This window comes from Falco peregrinus, chromosome 2, assembly GCF_023634155.1.
Source record: "Falco peregrinus isolate bFalPer1 chromosome 2, bFalPer1.pri, whole genome shotgun sequence".
Lineage (NCBI taxonomy): Eukaryota > Metazoa > Chordata > Aves > Falconiformes > Falconidae > Falco > Falco peregrinus.
In genome coordinates, this window is record NC_073722.1 from 13,064,200 (window position 1) to 13,081,667 (window position 17,468).

Here is a 17,468-nt window from a genome sequence, read left to right on the forward strand (position 1 = left end):
TCACTTGGCACAATACGGGTCTTGAAGGATTTGGGCTTAATAGATTACATTGTCTTTTTTTTTTTATCTCAAAAGTTAATTTCAAGATTTCCCTGCAAATTATTATTATTACATTGATGCCTTGATAATCTGTATGTATTGCCTTATACCTGATACTTTAGAGTGCCTTCAAAGTGTAATCAGCAAAGTATGAAAGATATATATATACATTTGTTAAAGCAGAGGAACATAAGAAGTGTCATACTGGATCAGACTGCCAAAATCGGAACTGGAATATTCTGATGATGGTAAACAAATATAAATAAAAGAAATTCCACTTTTGCAACCAAAATGCAAATTATCAGATAACATTTAGTGTAACAGATGAGATTTTTTTCCCCATAAATTTAAGCAGGTGATCAACTGCTCCCAAAATGCTTAGTGTTTCAGTTAGAGGCTGTTTTTAGTTCATACACTGAAACACAATTTCTCTTTTCCTGTGACCAAGAAAGCTATCCCAGAGCGATCTCGAATGAGAAATACCATGCTTAGTCCTGTATTAGAAGATGGTGGCTATAGGATAAAAGTATAGATTTAATACTTGTTTTGGAAAAGAAAGATTTGTGCCTCACCTACTAAATGCAGCAGATTATAATAAAAGTAAATGTACCCAATTCTCTATAAGAAGGAATTATTCTGCTATGCACTTTAGTTATATATTGAACTAAACCCAAATTGCTCCATTTCTTGGTACACAGAAAGTTTTGTTTGGACTATGTAGAAAGCTAGAATTAATTAAGAAAATACTGCAAATTCTCCATAAATATATATACCAGATATTTCAAAAGCTGTTATCATTCTTTATACCTCTATTTTTACAAACATTCATGACCAAAACATATCTCTTTTTTTTCCAGAAATATTCTAGGTTGCAAACCTATATATATGTAACATAATGCCCAGTATTTACCTCTGACATGCAGTGCTGTGCCTACACACACACACTTATAGGAGTAAGGCCACAGTGAGAACATCTAATAGTGAAAATATAGAGTGAAAGAGCATATGCAAGCAACAGTGGCAAGCATGGTCATCGAAAACGCGTATTTGAGATGGTGACTCTGAGGACTGGAGTTACAAATCTGACACCAGCAACAAAGAAGCAATAAGGCCTCTGTAGGAATACAGAACAAATGTGCCCATTTCCTTCCAAAACACCTCTAAAACAAGGGGAGAGGAAGAAAGGCATCCTATAAAAAGACAGAAATCTTTGTTTTCTCAAAATACAGCTGTTATTCAGGAAATAATTCCAGTAGTCTCACAACATAGAAAAGAATTACAGTAAGTTTCTTGAATGATTTGTGATCAAAACAAAAGAAATTCAAAGGGAGAAATAATTTCTTCTGCAGTCTTTTTCTTTTTATGAGTAAGAATTACTACAGGAGGAAAAGACTTGCTGTCTTTTCTGAACATTTGTCACTGATGATGTCTTACTCCACTGGCATGCAGACACTATGATACATTATAGACCCTGACCACAGGCCTATGGCAGATATTAGCAGAACAAACACCCAGTGCACATCAGAATATAAGACCTCTGTCCCCACAGGAAAAAGCAAGGCAGCACGTACTGCTGTTTCTAGGCTGAGGACAGACTGCTTATCCCATATTAATTCTGTGTTTACCTGGCACAATGTGGGCAATGACAACTATTGTGCTGAGGATATGCAAAGCATAGCTAGGTGTTATGTTACCCTGCAGAGTGTTAAATGTAACTGAAGTTTCAAGAAAAATTGACAAAACTACCTCTGAGGTTGGTTTCAAGTGCCAGATGGTATTCAATACTAGAAGAGCAGTGTATTCAAGGGAACGTGCAACTAAAACACCTACCCACCCCCACCCTCCACCCCCATTTCTCCAACTTTTTTGGCTGCTGTGTAACCATGTACCATGTTAACTGTGAAAAACTGCTGGAACGCATGGAAATTATTTAGATAAGGAAACAGGGCAGCTGTGAGTATCTCAGAAATACAATTACAAATATTTCATATTTCATTTTTATGTGGCTGAATATGCCAGTATTTAATAACAATCAATCTAGTTAATTCTTACCTGCTCCAGAAGAGGAGAGGCTACTTTCATAGAAGCATAGGTTCATACCTGTATGCTTTCCAAGCTCTGCAAGAGTATCCTGGTACATGCTCAGCATCTGATCACAATGAGCAATAACACTTTTGCGCATATTGTCCCAGTGAGGAGCAAGTTCTCCCAAGTCTTTAAGTTCCTGATTCCTGTATCAAAAGACAAAAAGAGAAGGTGCTAATAAAGTCATTAATCTATTAACATCCATTCAAATTAACCCAAAATCAGTTTGTTAAAAAAACCCACACCACAAAATCACTTCCAAATTGAAATAAAATCTGTTTTCAGGGTGCTTGTAAAATCTGTTGATTTCGCCTACACAATAAAGAATGCCAAATCAGTGAATAATACAGTAATTTGTGTTCAAAACTCATCTGGTACAAATGCAATAGCCTGCAAACTGAAATATTATTTCTTCCCTGGGGGTAAGAATGCTTTCAGGTTCGAGAGCTATGTTCACAGCAAGTAACTTTTTGCGAGGAAATATTAAACACAGTTGTAAAGAATACAAAGCTTGCTCCTTTTCCAACACCTGCAACATAGGTGTTATGATAAACTCTGCTCTGCTCTCTGGATACTTTCCTACACATCATAAACACAGTTCTAGCAGCATTTCTACAATGGTCTGTTTAACCAACACACCAGCCCTCACCACATTTCTTTTGTGTTCAAAAAAACCCCAAACAAAGCAACACCCCCCCCACCCCCCCATCAGTCCCCTAGAATTCAGGTCAAAACAGCAGTATGATGGTAACCAAACATGTCACTGAAAATCCAAAAGGAAATCCTTTAACAAATTAGCAGTTTTCCTGTACACCCTTGAGAGCTGACCTGGGTGAAATAGAGATCACTCTAATTTCCTACACAAACAAGCATAGTTAACAGTACACTGGGCTTTCTGTTAGTTTTCTTCACTTGCAAATTAAGTTCATCCTGTATCTACCTCAAAGCCACTTGGAGGACTTGCTTTTAAAGAACTGGAATTGTTCAGGAGAAAACTTGTGCAACACAATCAACTAGTTTTTCTCAATTTCTTCAAAGCAGCAAGCAGACTGTTTCACTGCAATTCTTGGAAGACCCCCAAAAGACTTGCAGAGGACAGCTCTTACATATAGGAAAAATTACTCAAGTAAAAGGAAAAACAGGAGGAGAGGGGGCAGAAAGTGGGACAAAAAGACCAACAAGTCTGCAGCACAGGAACATAGAGCTACACTTACCAAAACAGCTCTGACCACCAGCCAAAAAGTCTTAAAATTATTTGCTAAACAGAAAACCCCCACATTGATACACTGAAGTCTTCCCCATCATTATTAGCTTTGCATTAGAGTGAACAGTATTAAAATCAGAGCACCACAGAATGGTCAGGGTTTGGAAGTGACCTCTGACCATCACCCAGCCCAACCCCTGCCAAAGCAGGGTCACCCAGAGCGGGCTGCACGGGATCACCTCCAGGCGGGTTCTGAGTGTCTCCAGAGAAGGAGACCCCCCGGCCCCTCTGGGCAGCCTGCCCCAGTGCTCTGCCACCCTCACGGTGAAGAAGTTCTTCCTCACGTTCAGAGGGAGCTGCCTGTGCCTCGGCGTGTGCCCGTTGCCCCTCGCCCTGTCGCTGGGCACCGCTGAAAGAGCCTGGCCCCGTCCTCCTGCCGCTGGCCCTGAAGATGTCTGCAGCCATCGATCAGAGCCCTCTCAGCCCTCCCTTCCCCAGGCTGAGCAGCCGCGGGTGTCCCAGCCTGCCCTCCCCCGGGAGGTGCCCAGGCCCCTCGCCCCCTGCGCAGCCCCCGCCGGGCCCTCCCCAGCAGCTCCCTGTCTCTGGAACTGGGGAGCCCAGCGCTGGGCACAGCACTCCCGGGGCGGCCTCCCCAGGGCAGAGCCGAGGGGCAGGATCCCCTCCCTGCGCCTGCTGGCCACGCTCCTCCTCACGCCCCCCAGGGCGCCACCGGCCTCCTGGGCCACCGGGGCTGGCTGCCGGCCCAGGGGCAGCTGCTGTGCCCCGGCACTGCCCGGCCCTTCCCCGCAGAGCTGCCTCCCCGCAGGCAGCCCCCAGCCCCTGCTGGTGCGTGGGGCTGTGCCCCCCCAGGGCAGGGCCTGGCACCGGCCTCTGCTGGGCTCCATCAGGTCCCTCCTGCCCAGCTCTCCAGCCTGCCCAGCTCTCGCTGGATGGCAGCGCAGCCTCTGGGGCATCAGCCGCTCCTCCCGCCTTTGTACCAGCCACCAGCCTGCTGAGGGGACGCTCTGTGCCTTCGCCCAGGTCACCGGTGAATCAGCTGAACGGGACTGGGCCCAGCACTGAGCCCTGGGCAGCACCGCTGGCCACAGGCCTCCAGCTGGGCTCTGCGCTGCTGGTCGCAGCCCTCTCAGCTCCGCTGTTCAGCCCGTTCCCAATCTACCTCACTGTACGCTCATTTAGCCCACACTTCCCAAATTTATGTATGATTATGTTATGGGAGACGGTATCAAAAGCCTTGCTGAGGTCAAGGTAGACAACATGTACAACTCTCCCCTCATCTACCCAGCCAGTCATTCCATCCATCCAGGCTATCAGCTTGGTCAGGCATGATTTCTTTATTTCCCCTTGGTGAATCCATGTTGATTGTCCTGATAACGTTCTATTCCTCCACATGCTTCAAGATGACCTCCAGGATGAGCCGTTCCATCACCTTTCCAGGGACAGAGGTGAGGGTGACTGGCCTGTAGTTTCCTGGGTCCTTCTTGGGCTTTTGGGAGACTGGAGTGACACTGGCTTTCCTGCAGTCCTCAGCCACCTCTCCTGTTCTCCATGACCTTTCAAAGATGATGGAGAGTGACTTGGCAATAACATCTGCCAGCTCCTTCAGCACTCAGGGATGCATCCCATTGGGGCCCATGGATCTGTCAAGTTAGCTTAAGTGATCTCTAACATGATTTTCCTCTACCAAAGGGAAGTTGTCTTTTCTTCAGACTTTCTCTCGTGCCTCCAGGGTCTGGGAAACTGGAGGGCCAGCCTTGGCAGTGAAGACTGAAGCAAAGAAGGCATTCAATAGTCCACCTTCTCTGTGTCCTTTGTCACCAGGACACCCATCTCATTCAGCAGTGGGATCACATTTTCTCTAGTCATCCTTTTCCTACTGATGTACTTGAAGAAGCCCTATATAGTTTTTTGAATAAGCTATATAGGCATAATTCTGCTCCTTGTTAATATGACAACCGAAATCATACGATTGCACTGGAAGCAGAATTAAGATGTTTTGTTCATACATGTCCTTAAAAGTAACAAAATAGAAACAAAGATTACAACACATTAACTTGGGTTTACTAATGATGTACAGTTACTTTTTTCCATTTCATTCAACCTGAAGAACAGAAGTAGATGAATCAAATCAACTTTCTTCCATCAATACAAACTGGCAATGCTGTGACATGTCAATCAGCAGCAGTAACAGGACAAAATCATCATTTTCAACCACGCTTTACTTCAAAATTTGTAGGAGCTTAAAATAAGACATCCCATTAAATGAAAATCTCAGGGCTTCCTCCTATGAAAAGCTCATAAGATTTGTCAGGGTATACAATTTTATTTATTAGCAGTGAAGATATCTTGGCCCTTAATATTTAGGTTTTTTTATTTAATAGTTTCAGCAACAATGTTTGGACCTGGCTGAGCTCCTAAACTTTACTGTTCCTCCTATACAGAAATATTCTGCAAAGACTGCAGAAATACTACACAGCGAGAGGTGGGCACATCAAAGCACAACATTCAGAGCCCTCTATCCCATGGAAAACCCACTGCTGGGCCTCTGCTCTCCTGCCTCTAAGCCCACTCCTGGAGCTGTTGGTCCTGTACTCAACTCAAGCAACAGCAGGAGTAGAAACCCCTTATCTCAGATTAAAATACGCAACCAAAACCCAAAACTGGTTTAACCAGCTATGAGTGAACTCCATTGATGCCAACAGCAACGGGAAGGGAAAGCTCAAATCCCACCATTTTAACTTTAACATGTTTTCAAGGAATGTGAAATCCTGCTCTTATTGTGGACAAGGCTTTCATCTCAGAAACACATATGCCGTCACTGAAGTCTAAATACAGCCACTAGTATGTCATAAAAAGACACATCTTATCTGCATTTTTTTAATAAAGCAAGCACGCAGTTTTATAGTAACCTACAGCATATATATCATAGAAACTTTAAATAGCACATTTTCTAAATTTATTTCAATTTAAAAATACAGTATAACAGGATTACATGGCATAGGCACTGTTACTCCAAAACCAGCCTTCTTGCACACTTTCCATCTTTTTTTCCAAGTGCAAATATATAAGGCATCGGATTTAGATAGTATTTGTGTCTCGTGATTTCTTACTATTTGTCACTGTTGTTGTTTACTTGGTATAACTCTGAGTTATGGCTGAAAAAAGAATTATCTTTTCTGTATCTAAGCTCCATCAAGGCTATTCTGTAGTATCAAGCTTTATTATCGTTATTGTGAAGGGCTCCTCCCAAAAGTAAACAAACAGATTGAAGTAACATAATATTTTTGAAATTTGAAAGTTTATAGTTTGTACTAACACCCACAACAACAATCTTAAAAAACTCCCTTGTTTTAATAATACTATAATACTTGTGCCATAACCGTATACCTCTAAAAACGCACTTTGACCGGTAACTGTGTCAAACAACAATTGCACTATACAAGAAAATCAATAATTATAATAAATATTGGTTCTACAGTGGACAAATCAGTTATTTATGCACCTTTTCAGTGTAGCCATGGAATTTTGAATAGGTTGTCAACAGAGCAGTAAGCTCTGAGCAAACTCACTAGTGTTAGAACAGAGCTATTTATCATCTGCTCTCACCCCAAATCCCCTCTTAAAGTCTTTTCCGAGTCTTTTCCAGGTAATCGCACCCATCACCATGACAGGTCCTGTGCTCAGCATCAGTTTCAACTCTTCTTACAGAATCAGATCCAAGCTTTGTCTACATCTTGCTGTTCAGCTCTTCAGACTGTCTCCTGGATAGCCTTTTCTGTCAATGCACAACAGAAACTCCCACCCAGGAGCACATCTCAACTTTCATTGTCTCCTGCCTCAATTTACTTCACTGGCTTCCTTGATGGCCTTGACCATCTTGCCACGCTTGTATCTAACCACAATGTGGATGTAAACGATCTGTCCCATCCCTCTTCCTCCACTTCAAATGTTAGCTAGTTCAATTATTTTTAAGCCTTTCTCAGGTACTTTCTGTTTTTCACATCCATTCTTCCCTTTAGTAGACTAATTATGCCAGCTTTCACTAAACACGTCTCATTACAGTTGAAAGCAGTTCCCCACTAAAAAAATCTAAAATCTACCTGTTAGCCTTTCTTCAAAACTCTTTTCTGCTATTATGGCAGAAAAATCCAATATTGGATCCTGATCTACTGAAGGCACTATATAACACACTGATTGTTAAAGATTAATTATCATTGGTGTTAACACAACACAATTTCAAAGAGATGAAAAATTCTAAGAACAAGTTATGAGACTTCTCAGGATCCCACAGAACAACTAGAAATGTCATGAACCTTCATTTCAGGCTCCTACTTAAAAGCCAACAACTTATTTTTCTTGGAATGATATACTAATTTACATAGCTACAATTTGTGGGGACTCGGCCCTTTAGGGGATTGAGTTTTACCCAGCCTTCCTCTCCTGATGGAAAGCACAGTCATTGTACAAGCTGTTACACTGATATGCCGGATGGTTTAGATAGATCTGTGCCTGGATTGAAATATCTGTGCTTTTCTTTATGAACAACTACATCAAAGCAACTAGGGATCCGTAAACACTATGTGACTGGATAAATTTCTGACATTACTAGCAGTTAAATACTGCTGCTATTGAAGTAAAACTACATGCAATTTTTTTGTTCTAAGAAAACACTCAATGAAGCCCATTACCAAATGACGGCTGAGCACCCAAGGCTCAGATTAATATTCTGCCTTCTAATTTATCAACTCATGCGTTTAGGTTTTTTTATTTTTAGGAACACCTTAGCTGCATGATTATAGCAAACTACTGAAAGTACTTGCAAGAGGCACAAATAATTTCCTGTATTATTAATGTTGATAATTTCTACTTAAACAGTTTCTGCTTTGTGCCACGTGCTGTAATAATCATAAACCAAACAGACTCTTTCTCATCACTGGATATAAGGATATAGGAACAGCTTAGAAGTCTGAAGGAAACTTATTCAATGCTGAAAATGCAAAATACTGAATTCTATAGGGAGTACTTTGAATTAATGGCATGCACCATGTCCAAAAAGTATGTTAAGAAAGTCCTAATACTGAAACCATGTTCCAAATAAACTTGTTTTTGCATAACTAATGCTACCTTCAACAGTACAGACACCACTGTGGAAAGCACACTGGAAAGCTTGGTCAGTGACAATAAAATCAAAATCAAGCAAAACCAGCGGCAAGTTATTAAGATGAGCAAGATGAGTCAGAAGGGGGCATTTTCTCAACGAACTTTTCTGGATCTGATTACTCTGTCTTAGACAAGGGAACAGCAGGAATAGCCATTTGCATCATTAAGGACACAGCACAAACCTTTACAACTTCTAAGATGAAGCTGAAAAAATCAGTGCAATTATATGAAGAAGAGAACATTACGAGGACATACGATAAAAGCACATAAACCACAAAATGAAGACGAAGTAGTGATTTTTGATTCATTCAGCTTCAAAAATCCAGTACTGCAATTCCCAGCAAAGCAAACATGACAAATTCAAAACTGTAAAAAGGAAGTGATTTTTACCTCTGCCAAGCAAAATTAGCTTCTGAAATCCACTTTCACAAAACATCAGAAGCAAAGTGCTTAGGAGGATTCAAAACAAGATGAGACATTTCTGAGATAATATTTGTAAAAGTTTTATAATATTCTAAAGGTGATAAAGTTCTGAATATTTATCAAACAGGAGCCTTGGAGCAAATATACACCATAAGCTTTGGGCCATGACTCAATCACTCATAAGTAAAGGAAGCTTAGAAGCTTCCTTTTAAGGAGAGCGCACAGAAATTATTTTTCCTAACAAATTTTACTTTAAACTCTACATGTTTATGGATAGGCATATAATCTTTTTTTTGTAGAATAGAAGCAGATAAAGTTACTCTCATTTTTCTTTACCACAAGTTATGGTCCTGTGATATACAGGCATTAACCCATCAAAACAACTTAACATTCTCTCCAGAAATAAAAGAATCATAGTCTTTTTACTCTATAGTTTCTAAAACAGACAAATAATTACTAAGGAGGATTTAATCCCTTCTGGGGAAACTACCACAAAGACAAATAAATGGATATTTTCCTTTCTTTCCTAATAGTTTTAATTTAGAACCTCTTAAAAACAGTTGGCATTTTTTCTTTTCTTACAGAGCTTCCCAAAGCTATTTCAGATTCTGCTAAGTCTGATCTGACAGGTTACTAAAAACTCAATTGTAGCTTGTGCCTACCTTTTGCATGCCTTAAACATTTGTTTAAAAAAAAAACAAAACCCAAACCAATCAAACGAAATCAACTAAACAAATCATCCCAAAAAGCCAAGCCACGAAACACATCAAAAATATTTAAAACCCTGTTTCTTCTATGTGTATGTGGAAAATGGACTGAGATTTGCCAAGGTTTGAGAATATTTTATATTGTTCCTGAGAGCCGAGTTTTTAAGTTCTTTTTGCATTTCTATCCACCACCATCTCCTTTTTATTACCCAAAAGCGTAGACAATATATAAGCTATATATCCCATTTCTTCCTTCCTGCCTTAAAACTTTCCCTTCCTTCAATAGTTTCTTACTGGGTATATCTCTGAAAGACTCAAGATTTTCAAACAGCATGATCATTTGAGGTTAATTCTATGATTTGCATTTAATAGCAGAAGATAATTCTCCTGCATTACACAATTGCAGAGAGTATCAAATTCAGTAATACTCAGAATGGCATCTGTGGAATTTACACTTGAATCTTAAATTATATTTTAGTAACTAGCAATGGTGTATAGAATTGGTTTAGGGTTGGGTTTTTTTGTTGTTGTTTTTAAATTTTACTGTTCATCAGGAAACAGTGGAATCCGCTTACAACAATGTTGCATGAGCCCTATGGTATAAGAAAAACATTTTACTCTCCTAGTTTATAACTTCATTTCTTTCTTTCAGCTTGCAATGATCTATGTGGCAAGATTAATCACATTATTAATTGCATGATTACTCAAGTATTTAAACAGTTTTGTAAGTTTCTGTTTTCTTTTTTCCCCAATTTATTAATCAGAGTACATCATTCAAAATAAACAGTGAGGATCTTTATGACATGAGCAACATAATAAAACCATACAAAGCTTTTTAAATCACTTTAATGCCTCTAATTTATATTCTCTGCACCCCCACTGACATGAGCTGACAAAATTACACTCAACTTAGTGCTATTAGAACCACAGATAAGTACTGGTAAGTGCAAAATCCCTAGTTAACAACATAGTAATTCAAATGCTTTTTGTGATGACAGAATCTGAGTGTGTTAAAATAATTATAATCTTGAGAACAAGATTATTTTTTCCTTTGGTTTTGTATTGTCCTTCACCATGAAGTGGGAGGCTCTAATAACACTTACATGTTATATCATTTGCTCAATATGGACTTCTTTAAGACCAGAGCATGCTGTGCACAAATATAACATCTGGAAATTTTAGCAGCCAGTCTCTGAGAAGCATTGCTGACTGGTACAGAATGATTTTCTGGACTCTTAAAACCTGGGTGGATTTTGCAGAAAACAACAACAGAAACCCCTCCCTGACGGGACAGTCAGAATGTAAGTTAACATTTTGTAGCTTTCAGCACTGCTGAATAATAGGTAATGTTGTGCAGAGGTAACTATCACAAAACAAACCAGGTAATGTTACTCCTTTCCAATGCACTACCACTTTAAATATCCAGTAACAAAGTAAAGCCCAGCAAATTTTACTTCATTTAGTTTAATACGAAAACTCCTCTTAGACTTTCACGGAGACCATCTTTTCCAAAATTAGTTATGAACAGCAAGATCAAGAGGACAGAGAATTAAATAGTGTTCATACATGACAATATATTCTATCCTTTAGTTTATAAATTAATGTATTTTAAACTGATCATGTTTGAGGAGGGCTCAAATTGTCTAAACACCACTCACAAAAGTTCAGGTTACACTTACATTCATACACTTGTATTCCTCTATGGAGTAACTGATGGAGAATAAGAAAATAAAGTTTTTACATACTTTTTGATGCACAATGGGGTAAATACTGCATCTGCCTGTATTTGAACTACATTTTACTGACACACTTTTAAGTGTTAAAAAAAATTACTTCTTTGAACATTTGTGCTAGGTAGTTATTTGAAGTAAGGTTTTAAAAGTCATTAAGTGGATAGAATGTTAACAGTGCCCGTCAAAATGTGGTTGATTCAGCTTCAGAAGTCATGGTCAGTTTACTCAGAATAACTTCTGTTATGCTATTACCTCTTATCAATACAATGTTTTTGCAGTGCAATTGCTCAAAAATAAGTAATGTAAAAAATAACACACAAACGTCTGGAAAATTCAATGCCTGCTCCCAACATGTAGCATTTCTGCCTGGGGCTCCATTTCTCTATAGAAGTCGCATATTAAAAGGTAGTAGAAAAAACATCCATCTCTCAGACAGTCTGAACTTTGTCCTCATTCTGTAATGTTACGTGAAAGAAATCAGAAAACAGACAAACAACATAGATTTGCACAAGAAAAGGCTGCTGGAGTTGGGACAGGACAGCCATCCCTGATGCAGGAGGAAAGCCTGAGTGTGCTTTATACTCCAGAGAGAGGGTTCAAGGAAAGTTCAGCAATTTATCCCTGAAATTTGTTTATGGGTTGTGACCACAAATGCCATGGGCTAAATTGAGCTGTAAGTAGGTGGAATTGCCTTCCAGCCCAAGGTGAGTTTGGTTCCAAGGGACTCAAAAGAGCTTTAGTGGCAAATCAGAGACACGTGTACTGCAGCTTCTACTACAGCCTCCTAATTCTCTTGCTGTGCTGATCGAGTGCAACACAAGTTATACCTGCAACTCCAAGCTTAGATTATATGGGTCAACTAACTTTCTGAACATTTACTGTAAACTACTAAGTTTTTTTTATAATCGTTAGGTTTGAAGAACTACTGGGCTAATCTGGCATGATAGATGCAAAATATCTGGACAAGATTTGTGTGAAGAAATATTAAAAACAGAGGAAAGGACTCACTGGAAAACCTTGAAGAGGAAACAGAAATAATTTCTTCATAAAAAAACATCAAAGAGGGCTACATGACTCTTACTAAAACAATAAAAATGACTGATCATATAGGTCCTATTAAAACTTCTTCCAGGGAGGTTTGAAGGATAAAATCTTTAATGCCTGCATATCTTTAAAAACATTTTTCCATGCTGAAATAAAAAGTCAAAAAATCGTAGAGGTTACATATTTCAGAGTATCATGTCAGTAAATGAAAAAGTTTGGTTAAGAATGAACACTGCAGTTGTATCAAGAGATGAACGATCTTAAGAGCTATGAGAAAAGGGAATTTAAATGATAATTTAAAATACAATACTGAATGGCATTAACACTTCGCTTGGATATTTTTTCTAGGTAATTGTTTCAGACCTGACTTCACTGAAGCCACAATAGGAATAAAATGAAACAGGCTGATAAGAAGTGGCCTCTGAGACAAAAATATTTGTTCTTTTATACTAACTGGCGAAAAAAGATGCAGAGAACAATACTTCAAAAGAGAACAGCCTCAAGGTAAGTGTAGGTTTTATACAAGTTCAAGAACTAACATAACAATATCCTGCTAACATTGTTTTTCTAGTTTACAAATGTAAGAAGTCCACAAGAACACGCATCTTTGTGATTATTTCAAAAGGCAAAGCCCATACAAAGCTGAAGCTCAAACCTACACCCTTACACAATGATTGGTGACACAGATGCCTGTATTCTCGCCATTCGCTAATACTCTACCACAAGTTGTTGCTCCTCTTGGCTGGTCTTACCTTATCACTCAGATTGATACAATCACTTTGTCTCTCTCCCTCTCACGCCCACACTTTCTACTAGGCTTGAACAGCTAACGACAATGGCAGTCAGGAAAATCAGAACCACTTGCCTCAAACTTAGAGCAACTTTCATTCTGTTTCTTTCTCAAAGCTTTTCTTTATTTTGGTGAGTATTGAATAATCATCAAAAAAACAAACCACGGTGATTCTTTACTATGCCTTCATCCAAGGAGGTGAATGCTATAATATGAAATAACAGCAAGCACTACTACTTGCATTATGCCTTTGGAGAGAATAACGCAGTAGTAGTAAAAGTGGTTAAAGTAATCCTCTAACATTTAAAAGGCATTTACCCAGGGGGCAAATTAAAATCTGGGAAGTGGATGAACTGTGCAAGTCACCATAATCTATTTTTACTACTTACTAAAAAATCCTCACACATTAGTATTCTCAAACAAGATCATGCCATAAATGCCTAAACACAGTATTAAATTAATAAAATGAAGTATTATAACAATTCATATGATTTTTATAAGCCGTCATCACCATGCATAAGTATGTATCAGCCCGTTGACTTCATTAAAAGCAAGATTCTGGTCTCCCACATGCTGTTCTATTGGCATAAAAAGATCATACAGAAGCAGCAGATGGGGTAAATGGAAAAGAAAAGAAGCTCCTTTTGCAGGACAAACCACCACTGTAAACAGCCACAGGCAACCCCCTCTGATGGAGGGAGCTGCCTGAAAGTACACAGGATGGCTTTGGGATGCAGCAGTAGCTCACAGTGTTACTCTTATACGTGAGGCCAGATGCCCACCCACGTGTGAGGCAGCTTGCATGGGGTAATAGGCATTATCTCCTACCTCATCCAGTGTCATTGGAAAAAGAACATATGCTTTTAAGGAAGCCCTGGACTGCCTAAAGTATTTTTTTCCCCACAGTTGTATCAGCACAGCTTACAAGCATTCAAGGACAGGCTGCCATTTTAGTCGTTAGAGTGGGAATTCAGACATAAAAAGGATTTTGGGACACCTGTGCTCACTATCCTCTTTTTTCCTAGGCCATACATATTATAGTGATCCTCAGATATCCCTGCTGGTTACAAGGCCAATCCAGCAAAGTTTTCAAACTTACGTTACTTGGTATCCTTTTCTTATGCAGACCGATTTACATTAGTTAAAGGAATGTGATTTATATTCTCATTGCTCATCTATTAACTACAAACATGTCATTTTCCATTGTTTGCATGATGTCTGTATGTGACATTAGCACTGCCCAGTCACAAAGCCAAACACACTACAATATAGTTCACACCCTTGTCATGTTGTTTCTTTATAAAATGTTAACTTTTCAGAGTATTCATAATGGTAACCAAATGTTGATGCTTACACATTTAAAGACCACCCTGTAGCACAGTTCATTGCTCAGAACTCATGAAGTCACTGGAGTCCTAAAAATTCTGAGGCATCAATTCTGTTGTTCAGTTACAGCTGTAAATTCTTAGCAGCCCAAAAGAACACTTTTACCTATTTCATACCACAAACTGATATTTTAGCTCATCACTTAAACTATTCCAACTCAGAAAAATAAAATTTAGTATTTACTATTGCTACTTCTTCTTCCTTACCTTCTCATATCCTCCTTTATGTGCAGATTGATCAGTTCTTTAGGAACATGGAAAGAGAGGGTGGTCTCAGCCATCTGTTCTCGGATCCGCATCCACTTGTTGTCAGAAGTAGGGAATCTGTATAACTTACTGATTGGGTTTTTTAACACTGCAGAGAGGAAAAATTATATCATTGCTTTACTGTGGTTATATGACTCTTTGAAAATTTATGACAACAATTTCATCCAAAAATAATACATTATTTCCCCCCTTGCTTCCAGAATTAATTTTAGAACCATTAAAATTCTATTAAAAACATTAATTTTTTATTTAATTTATTATAGCAGCATGTGGAGGACAAAGTATTACTATTACAGTATAAATCACATTTTACCCGCACAGTAGGTATCCTGTGAATTTAGCATTTCAGTATAGTGAGAATGTAAATTATGCTCTCTATTCTTACACTTCAGGCACAGTTAGGAAAAACAGAATGCACAAACAATGAATTCACATACAGTCAATACCATCACTTACCATCTGCTAGAATCACTCACGTTGCTAATAAATTACATGGGACAAGTGAAGCATGCCTCAGAGTTTAGCTGTATCTGATGCATCTTCTCCATGATATGCACACAAAGTCATTAATACAAAGAGATGGTGTGCATCTACATTAAAGGAAACTTGACTACTGACATGGTCAAAAGGACACCATTATAAAGTCAACTTGAACATTGACATGGTCTGCCACTACACAAAAATAAATATAACAATCCTGTAAATACATCACACACACTGCTCTCAGATCACTATTGTAACTTGATGTAGGAAAATCATGTTACTTGATGTCTTGGAAGGTTATGCTTAAAACCCACCATGTATTTTATCTTAAACTCTCACATGTTGGCTATGTTTCCATTCCGATCTTACAATGATGCTTTATAATAAACGTGGGAAATTTCTACTCTTTCCTTTCCTTCTGTTCCCTCCACCCACCCCCCCCCCAACCCTCCCCCTTCTTAATTAATTTTTCAGAAAGTGCAAATGGGGGAAAAGCTGAGAAAGAAAAGTTTTGTTTAACTATTTGACAAGCTTACTTGGAGACAAATGACTGTCATTTAGCACATGCATCCACTGCTTCCTAACTCAGAATGCCTTTGGACAGCCATCCAAATTCTCCAAGAGTACCCTTCTATCAGCCTTCTGGAAAAAGCTGCCATAGAGCAGGCTCCCATTGATCTGCCACTGAATGGCCTATAACTCAAAGGAATGCATTTCCCATGTGTGTTGCGAGGAAACTGCTACTGTCAAAACGACATCTACTAATAGGAATTTCAGCTTCACAACTCACTGTCACCGTTACTGCTTATGTACGATGATTTATAGGGAATGAAAAACATAGACCAAGTTACTGAAGATATACAAACTGTCTTCCCTATCTAATCAAACTGCTTTTTAACAGAAGTCCTTTAGGAAAGGCCTAAAACAAGACCTCAGATTCAAGGATACCTGCGATAACATTTATTGTTCATAAAGAAAGGAATGTTGTAAATAATGTTTAAGTCATTATAGATGAATTCTGTTCTCACCACCCTACTGAGATCTCTTTAATCACTGGTCTGATGAGAAATTAGAAGCCTTTTTAGAGTAGTTTTGCCTTTATTAGTGATTTTACTTACAAAACCGAAATTCTGACTTAGGGTGATAAAATAAGCCTAATAGATCCTTATAGCTACAGCATACAAAACCCAGCAATTTTTCGTTACTACTAACAACCAAAATACCTCAATGCTCAAGCATCTTTACACACATGTTATGGCTTCAGAATCCTCACCACACAGACTAACTATCATCCCCTACTAAAAAAAAAGCATCTCCAAGTCCTATACCTATGATCAACTTATACCCAGTGCCTGGCCTTTATTATATTACTTAATTAACATCTGCTGTAATGCTTTCCTTATTTTCCTCCTCTTTTGCTGAGATTCTTCTAATTAACAAAATCAGTTTTGTCAATAATATTGAAAGCTTCTGTCAATCCGCAAAGTAGATAAATGGCACTGAAAATCTTCCATTAACAAAATAGGGAATGATAATCAGGAAGAGCTCAAGAAACTAAGGGCTTATTCAGGTCTGCCCTTAAAAAGAAACCTGCCAAAACAGATGATAATTTTGAGTTAGTTTTTTGTTGTTGTTGTTGTGCCACCTGTTTGCTAAGAAGCAGGCTGACCGTTTTTACCAGGACATTTCACCAGGACATTTTACCAGGACACAAAAGGCTCTTTTCTCTATTCTACCTTTTTATATCTACTTCCTAAGAAGATATTAAAGGATGTTATTCCAAGAACAGCCCTTAAATTTGCACTCAGAAACTATTACATTAAAAAATTGACATTTGTCTGTGAGAACATAATGCACATGTTCAGCTCCACAATCTCTTTCCTCCCATCTCCTCACTATTACCATCACCATCATGGGAAAAAAACAAAACCAGACAAAAAAAAAAAACCAAACACCTGACAGGACTGCAGGATAATAGCCAGGGAGACTAGGAATCACTTTGAAAATGTGGATCCAAAGTTGTGACTTTTCTTATTGTCAGAATTATTAAACTACTTTTCAGGTATTACCTCCGAGCCTGAATTTTCTGATGAGGATAATTTCAAGTGTGTTGCAAGTTTTAAAAAA

General features: G+C 38.8%; 1 protein-coding gene across 3 annotated transcripts in view; it reads right to left on the minus strand.

Moving 5' to 3' along the window:
• INPP4B (inositol polyphosphate-4-phosphatase type II B) overlaps window positions 1-17,468 on the minus strand; it is a 345,506-nt gene that overhangs the window by 100,496 nt on the left and 227,542 nt on the right. For all 3 annotated transcript variants that reach the window (XM_013303957.3, XM_055797014.1, XM_055797015.1), the window contains 2 exons: window positions 14,799-14,946; window positions 2,140-2,270 (listed from right to left, as the gene is read on the minus strand). In XM_013303957.3, coding sequence (XP_013159411.3) covers window positions 2,140-2,270; window positions 14,799-14,946 — 279 coding nt within the window. The remainder of the gene's footprint in view (window positions 1-2,139; window positions 2,271-14,798; window positions 14,947-17,468) is intronic.